Source organism: Cervus canadensis, chromosome 25 (assembly GCF_019320065.1).
Source record: "Cervus canadensis isolate Bull #8, Minnesota chromosome 25, ASM1932006v1, whole genome shotgun sequence".
Lineage (NCBI taxonomy): Eukaryota > Metazoa > Chordata > Mammalia > Artiodactyla > Cervidae > Cervus > Cervus canadensis.
Genome location: NC_057410.1, coordinates 34,496,471 through 34,505,377, shown reverse-complemented (window position 1 = coordinate 34,505,377; position 8,907 = coordinate 34,496,471). Strand labels below are relative to the sequence as shown.

The following is an 8,907-nucleotide window of genomic DNA, read 5'->3' as shown; positions in this document are numbered from 1 at the left end:
GAATTTTTTTAACACTAAGGCCACCCGGGAAGCCCATGCTTAGCTGAGGCTGGTTGAACGTGTTCAATGACCCTACTGATACAATTACAGTGTTTGGGCTAGTTATTCTCTGAGTGTTCTGAATAGATCCATTCCCCTCTCCTCACCCCTCAGCCCAGGAGGAAGCTTAATCTCTCTGGTTTTCTTGATGGGTTCTCTTTCCTTTAGGTTTGATCAGTGGGGGGACCTGAAGTAGGAAGGAAAGGTAGATACCCTACTTCAGTTCTTCACCTCTGGTGGGTACTGCATCTCACCAGGAGCATGGCTCCCTGGATGTGTCCTCTCACTTAGCTCTGGAAATTCAATTCTTCTCCTGTCCATCAGACATGTGGGTGGGAATGCCTTTCTTCCATTGTTCATTCCTAGCTGCCTCACCATCCCTTGTTTCATGTGGTTAACTCTGAGCACCATCTAGAACAGACCCATCATCAAATTGCTTTCCTTTAAATTCTCTGGGGTGAATTCTGTTTTCTACCAGACCCTGACTTGTACAAAGATTAAAAGAGAAAGCTCTGTTGCCAGGTATTTCCCAAGTATTTGACTATGGAAAAGTCACGAAATTTCTCCTAATTTTAGTTCACTTTTCTACAAAATGGGGATAACAATGTATTTACTCTATAGGGTTGTGAAGTTTGTATGTGATAGTGAGAGACAATCTCATGACTTTTCCTGGAACTTTATGTTAATATGCTCTTGTCTGGGGGGCAGTGATGGAGGAAGTTCATATTTCGCAGCCGTAAGAGAGGCCAGCCTGAAAACGTAATGCAGGAAGGCAAAGCTGAAAGAATTGATGAGAAACTCTGCTAAAGGTTAATCTACTAGCAAGACTGTTTTGTATTCCCCTTCATAGTTAAACCAGTTTGGGTTGCAGTATTTACAATCAGAAAACATACAAGATTATAGAAGAAATAAAGTGTTCTCATATGTTTGCTTGTTAGATGTTGATAGCATACACGTACTTTTTGATAAATATTTACTCTATGTAAAGCAGCCCATTCCTCAGGCTTGTTGAATGATCTGCTTTGATAGCTATTTTTAAATTCTACACAAAAGAATTTATAAAACCAAAGGTTTAACTAAATGTAGGAAATATTTCTAATACAGCTGGTAAGTACAGAAATGTTTTTGTGAGCAGATTGATTATACACATAGTTTTAAAGCTGATTTAGTATCCAGTAACTGAAAATATTCTTTTTTTAGACCAATAAGAAAAAGTCAGTTTTGTGCCTTATCAGCTTAACACTTAACATAGATAAAGTAAGTTATAATACACAAACATCAAAGGACAGGGGGAGAATACAAACCTGAGAACTTGAAAAGATGTGCTGTTTTTTTTCAAGAAAGCAATGTCTACTCTCTTCAGAAGATTGAGTTTAGGGAAGATTTAAAATTACACCTTTATACAATAGTAACTTTAAATGTACTTGTGAATTTATTTTTTTCAAAACAATGACATTAGCAAAAATTTTACATAGCCTGGATTGAATTCACACACTCAAATGAGGCTTTATCAATAATAATGGGGATGAATACATTGCTAGACTATGTCAACGGAGCTAACCCCCCTATGAGTTACAGAAGATTGATACCGTTTTTATTTGATTCTTTCTGGAAATTAAATGCTCTACTAAAATTGTTTACTCCAAATTTTACATTTAGTGAAATAAGAATATCTGCAATAGCTCAGTTAACATCAATAATAAGCTTCAAAAAAGGATTCTGAAAATGCCAGGCAAAATATCTTTTATTGTAGGCAATTATTTAAACTGCATATTTGGCTTTATGCATAATAAGTCATGTGGGAAAAACATCCACATTGCAGATAGACTTCCAGTATCTAGTTTTCTTTTTTTTTGTTTTTTTTTTTTCCGAGCAATGACATTAATGGGATTTTGCCAGGTTATAAAAATGAGGGCTTTCTTGGGAGCTACTTGTAGTTTCCAAGCTGAACGGCAGCACGCACGTAAACACATCGGAAGGTAGATGGCTGGATCTCCCAGTATTGGACTGGGTTGCTGAAAAGGCTCACTCCTGAATAAGAAGCCTTTTTGGTGTTGTATCCGGGTGGGCAGAAGTCGTTAGAGCCGATTACAGAGATATTGTTGTTGTGAAGGTAGACAACCTGCAACCCAAAATAATGGCACCTGGTTATTTTTCTCTAAAAATACAGAGACTGTACAGGTGAACACTACTGAATTCTTTTCAGCATGCTCATCCTTCAGTTTAAATACCTAAATACTCATCAAACCAAATGTTTGATTTCTCTCTCTTTTTAATCTTGTTTTTCCTTTCCTTAGTCTTCCTCATCTCGGTATATGGTATTTCAGTCTTTCCAGATGACTCAGGCTAAAAACATTGCCATCTTCCTTGACTCTCCCTGCCTTATACTTTCTGCGCTACCATCAACAAATCCTGCGAGTGTAACCTTAAAAATGCACGTGTAATCCAGTTCTTCTCCCCATATCTACTCCTACAACCTTACCCAAAACCACTATTATCTCCTTCTAAATTGTTGAAGTTGCCCTGATTGTTCTTCCTGTTTCCTCTTTTGCTTTCTTGAAGTCTGTTCTTTCTTTCTCTTTTCTACCTTCCTGCTTTCCTTCCTTCCAGCTATTATTTTAAAAAGTAAGCAAGTTATATCATCTTGGCTCAGTACCCCAGCAGCTTCCCACCTCATGCAGAGTAAAATCTAAAGTTCTCACAATGGCTGACACATCCTACTTGATCTGGCCATCCTTCTACTCTGAGCTCATCTTTCTTCACTGTTCAGTCTAACCCCCCTGACCTACTCACTTCTCTTCAACTAGAGCACTGTCCCTCCTCAGGTTGACACACACCATATCCTTCTTTTGCCATAAACTCCAAGATGTCTGCCAGGCTTCTGACTCATGTAATTCATTTATCCTTACCAAAGAAATCTTCCTTGACTATCCCATTCTGCTATTTGCTGTTCCAATTAAATTTATTTTTATTCAGAGCAATGACCACTATATTTGCTTTTTGTCTGGTTTGCTTCTCTAAAATAAAAGCTCTATGAAGCGGGAAACCTGTTCTGCTTTGTTTGTGACTATATCTCTGGTGTCTGCTACAACAGAGCAGATGTTCAATAAATATTTGTTGAATGAATAAATGAATGATTTCATGGTTATTTCATAAATTGTGCCCACATTGAATATTATGTTTTCAGGAAAAAGATAAAATTATAGATTATTTAAAGAATTACTTAAAATAAGGAAGTAATATAGTGAAGTATAAGAGGGTATAGAGTATTAGAATCAGAATTAAAAATCACAAACTCTAAGAAATACTTGAATTTCACTGTATTTGGAATAAGCAAACGTAGAAATTTTTAACAAAAATGTATTCTGTTACAAGTTCTACTCAATGAATATAATATTATAGTTCATTAGAAATTTTTTCCAAAATATATTTTATGGTTATGTTTAATACAATGGCAATTTGTTTATAGATTTTTTTTTTTTTAGCAAAACTAAATATCAGACTTAAAAAGAAGTTTGGAAATGAGTTTTTAGTCCCATTATTTATATGTGAATTCTGAAGAATAGAAGTGATTGATCATAAAACCAAGGCAAAAATATAATGGTAAAGCAATAATTTCTAAAGCAAGCTATAAAATCTATGAGGTCCTTCCTTAAAATAACTGACTTGAAATACTGTTCCACCTACCAGAATATTTGTACTCATATGCTGGTGAAGAGTCTTGACTAAGAAAAGGTTTAGAAAGAGAACAATAGATGTCTTACACAAACAGAAACAAGGGATATTAATATCAAAACAATATCTGTAAAGTTTGTATATGTGTGTATGTGATTCTCAAACTTTGAAAATTTCTTGTTGTTATTTGACAGTCTCCATTGCTTAACAATAATTAAGAAGAAAGGAGAGGTGCTTGGTGAGAGTTTATGGCTAATAGTTAAAATAAGAGAAGGAAATATTAAGACATAAAGCAAGTGTTAGTCTGTGTAAAAAGAAAATTAAATTTCCAACTCATTAGATGAGGTCAATATTTTCTTACAGCCAGACAAAAATCATTACAAAAAAGAAAGCTATAGTCAAAATATCACATATGAATATAGACAAAAAATTAACAAAATATTAGGAAATTGTATATCACAACATATAAAAGGACAGTTCACCATGGTCAAAACCAAACATGATTTTTCTCAAGGATGTAAAATTTATTTAACTGGAAATCAATCAAGTTAATATAACATATTAAAGGAATAAAAGCAAAATGACATGATCATCTCAACAGAAAAAGAAAACATTGGAAAAAAAAACACACATTCATGACAAAAATTTTCAGTAAATTAAAAATCAAAGGAAACATTTTTAACTTGATAAAGAGCATCTACAAAAGACCTATAGCTAACATCATGCCTAATGACAAAAGGTTGATTGCCCTTGTAAAATAGGGCAAACAAAGATGTCTAATTTCTTTTTTTTTAAATTGGAGGTCACACGTAGCCCAGTGTTCAAAGATGTCTGATTTCATCACTTCTACCAACATTGTATCATAGATTCTAGCCAATGCAATAAAGTAAGAAAAGAAATTTTAAAAATTCAGATAAGAAAGAATAATTAAAATTCTCTTTATTTACAAATTATAAGATCCTGAATGTAGAATATCCAAAGGAATGTATTAAAAGTACTACAACTAAAAACAATTTTAGCACAGGACACTAGCACTAGCACAGAAGATAGATATACAAAAATCAAATGAATTTCTATAAACTAACAAAAAATTCAAAAATAAAATTAAAAAAAAATAAATTAAGGGAAACCATCCATAACAGCACCAAAAATAATACAAAATTTAGAAATGAACTTAATAAATTGTAAAATTTGCATATTAAAAATGCCAAAATATTGCTGTATTTGAGAAAATAAAGACAAAATAGAAAGATATTCCATGTTAGTGTATTGGAAGACTCAAAGTTATTACAAGAAAAATTCTTCCCTGAATGATCTATAGATTCAACACAGTTTCTATCAAAGCCCTAGCAATCTATTTGAGAAGAAATGAACAAGCTGGCTCTAAAACTTGAATGGAATGCAAAGAAACAGGAACAGGTAAAATTTTGAAGAATAAGAACAAGGTTAGAGGAACTTCATTTCTAATTTCTAAACAATCAGAAGTTACAGTTAACAAAAGGTGTAGTACTAGCAAAACAAACTGTGGTATATCCATACAATGAAGTGCAATTCATCAATAGAAATGAATGAATTACTGACACATGCTGTGATATGGGTGACCTAAAATTACTCTGATAAGTGAAAGAAGCCAACCACAAAAGCTACACATTGTATGATTACATTTAGAAATGTCTAGAAAAGAAAAATATAGAGAGACAGAAAACAGATGAATGATTCCCTGTGCCTGGGGACGAGGTTGAGAACAATGAGAAATAAATATATAAGAGGCCTATTTGGAGGTAATCAAAATATTCTAAAACTAGATTGCGGTGATAGTTGGATAATTACATAATTATACTAAAAATATTTGGACTATATGGATATAGAAAGAAAAGTAGAGTAGGTAAAACCCCTAAGAGCCTCTAGAAATGCAGGTAATATGAGTACATGGATGCCAATTAGAAATGGGAAACTAAGAGTAAGGTCCTTCTGAATGTGGGGCCCTGTGTAAATGTCCATGGAATTTGCTGATATTCAGCAAAGATTTCAAAATGTCATGTTTCATAATTTTTTCTCTGTGACCGCAGTAAGATACAATATATTGAGCTTTTAGTATGTATAATTTTTTAAACACATAATTTAAATAACATGTTTGTTTAATTTCCTCAAGGTAACAATGGAAATCTTATATTATTATATATGAAATCACTATGACTACTTTAAGTAATAAGCATGACTTACGTTTGTAGATTTATGAACTGTAAAGCTCTATTAGCATAGTGAACCACTGAACCGTATCTTCTTATCTTTAAGAATACACGATAACTGATAATTTATATGAAGTTAATTCGGTCACACTGCTAGGTAAACATTGTCTTTTGACCTACAAGATGTCTGTTGAAACTCAAAGTTAAAACTACTATTTTATTTCATATCTATAGATTGCAGATGATATCTAACCACTATGTATTTGTTACACTGATCTGTGACTTGAAACTACCCTGCTTCATAAAAAAAAAAAAGATTACATTCTGGAAGCAAGTATTATAGTAAGTTCAAGGTAGTAGTCCTAATTTTTAAAAAATTAATACTAATTTAAACCTATATGTCTCACAGAACCAGAATGAAAATTCATGTAGAAACATTAAAAATGTCTCTCTGCAAAAACATTTCTAAGCAGAACTTCCTGCCTCCAGGCATCCCAGTAGGGATGATTTGCTCCCTAGATATTCCTCACAATAGTTAGTGGCTTTATATTACCTGGATGTACTTGTGATCGGCCAGCCCACCAGGCACTTTGACAAGCTTGTTGTTGTTCAAATGAAGTTCCCTCAAATGAGGAGTGTTGGCCAAAGAGCCATTGTCAACAGCAGAGATGCTGTTGAAACTCAGTCCCAACCTGCAACAGAAAACAGAAATGAATGGATCCACTGCACGTGGATGCTTTCTTACAATAGGAAAGGCATTTTTTTGGTTTTGTTTTTGTACTTACTGTCACCTCTGCCTAATGTGATTTTTTTCAAACTATCTGAGCTTGGATAGAGCCCATTTGTTCTTAAGGTTCCATCTCAGATACAGTTAAATCTGTATCTGCTATATGAGCAGATACATATAGCATCTAGTTGTCACCCTCTTGTACTCAGGGGACTGTGTACTTGTGTGTCTTGCTTTGAGAAAAGTGACTGCCTTGTATATCTAGTACTAACACAGAGCTTGATGTGATCAAGAGTTGATTGTATAATGAATGCAGTTAACTCAACTGAGGTGAAATGAAAGGGACACTATTACTATCTTGGTCACTTTGTAAATCAAGCAATTGTCTATTTATTGTACAAATTTATTTGTTGTAAATAAAAAGTGAAGGTTTGTAATGTCAATAAATCTACCTGCCAGAAAGCTTAACAGAAGATGTGTTTGAAAGAGTCTATCAATGACAATCTGTTACTGTCAGAATATGCCTGGTGTCAATATTCCTGGCTTCTGACCCTGATCTCTGAGCTATGACCCCTAGAGCCCTGATCTCTGACCTTGATCTTGCCTCCTCTTCCATTTTTCATACAAGGTTCTGGGTTGCATTTTTTTCACTAAGTGTTTAACAAGTGAGAATCTGCAGCTTTGATGTTCCCTCACAGTGCGTCCTAGGTCACTTCACTCATGTTCGATTCTCTGCAACCCTATAGACTGGAGCCTGCTGGGCTCTTCTGTCTATGGGACTCTCCAGGCTAAAATACTGGAGTGGGTTGCTATGCCCTTCTCCAGGGGATCTTCAAGACCCAGGGTTTGAACCTGTGGCTCCTACATTGGAGGCAGATTCTTTACCACTAAGCCACCACGGAAGCCCTCCCTCACACTAAATCAGATTCAAAACTCGGAAGAAGCTGACTTGAAGACAGAACTACTGTTCCCAAAATTCTCGGAATAAGTGTCTGTCATAACCAGGGTGCTGTCAATCCAAAAGGGCAGAGAGAGATGAGGCAATAAACAGGTGGAAGAGAACCAGGAAGCTCTAAGGCAAAGAAAGCAGAAGAATCTCTTGAATTCCTTCAAATTTAGTGAAAAAGACTTGGCCCTTTTTGAAAATTGATTCCTGCTTGCCTTCAGTGAGTTGAGATTTTTGAGCCCTTTTGGGATTCAGATGTTGGCTTAGGGCTTCCCTCATGGCTCCGCTGGTAAAGAATCTGCCTGCAATGCAGGAGACCTGGGTTTGATCCCTGGGTTGGGAAGATCCCCTGGAGAAAGGAACTGCTATCCACTCCAGTATTCTGGCCTGGAGAATTCCATGGACTGAAGAGTCCATGGGATCCGCAAAGAGTTGGACATGACTGAGCGACTTTCACTTTTGGTAACCAAAGTCTCCCAGTTTTCATCATGACTTGGTATTTGAAATAACTGAGATTAAAATGTACTGATTTTAGGCTCTTAATAACACAGGTGGCTTGCCTTACTTGTTGATTATCAGCCTGGCACCTTGTCTCATAATATCTTGTCTTTCCCTCAATCTTAAACTATCATCTCTTCTTTCTGGTCTTTCCTTTTCTATTTCAGAACCTTGACTCCTAGTTCTTATAGCACTTGAAGTCTCATATCCAATTTCGACTAATACATTTCTTAGAATATAATATTCCTAATAATCTAATTGAAGGAAACTACATTTTCAATGATTAATTTATATTCACTCATCAAATGTTTTCTAGGACCTATTATGTTAAAGACTTTTGTTCTAGGCTTGTGAGGGCAGAGGAGACATAGCTCAAAAACCATGATTCTTTCCATCAAAGAAAATTCCACCTATTAGGAGAGAATATGGTATATATGCTTAATAAGAAAAGGGAAGTTTGCCTGAAAATCACTTTGTATTCTTGCAGAGGGACATACAGGATTTTCTCTTGATCTTAATAACTAATGGGAATATTTGCCCTGCAACAGTGTTCTGAGATTAGTGGCTGCCTTTTTCTCCTTTTCACAGTTTTGATTTTCAGCACCAATGTACCTCTCATATTCCAGAATCAGGGAGCAGCAAACAACATAAGGATTTGATGGTTTACGAGGTAGACTTTTCTGAACTTGATTCCAAACAGAAATGTATTTAATCAATTCAAGAACTGAGAAAGTTTGCTTGGCCAGTGAGGCAATTTTCTCTAATTTAATGACTGGAATTCACATCCTTTTAAACAAAAATCTTCATTTCTATTGACCTTCTTAAAGTTTATT

General features: G+C 35.0%; 1 protein-coding gene across 1 annotated transcript in view; it reads right to left on the bottom strand.

Moving 5' to 3' along the window:
* Positions 1–1,765: 1,765 nt before the first annotated feature.
* The window catches only part of LOC122427763 (decorin), a 32,812-nt gene continuing 25,670 nt past the window's right edge, over positions 1,766–8,907 (bottom strand). The window contains exons 7-8 of the mRNA XM_043447440.1: positions 6,457–6,595; positions 1,766–2,161 (exon numbers count right to left, since the gene is read on the bottom strand). Of these exons, the coding sequence (XP_043303375.1) occupies positions 1,967–2,161; positions 6,457–6,595 (334 nt within the window). The 3' untranslated portion in view covers positions 1,766–1,966. The remainder of the gene's footprint in view (positions 2,162–6,456; positions 6,596–8,907) is intronic.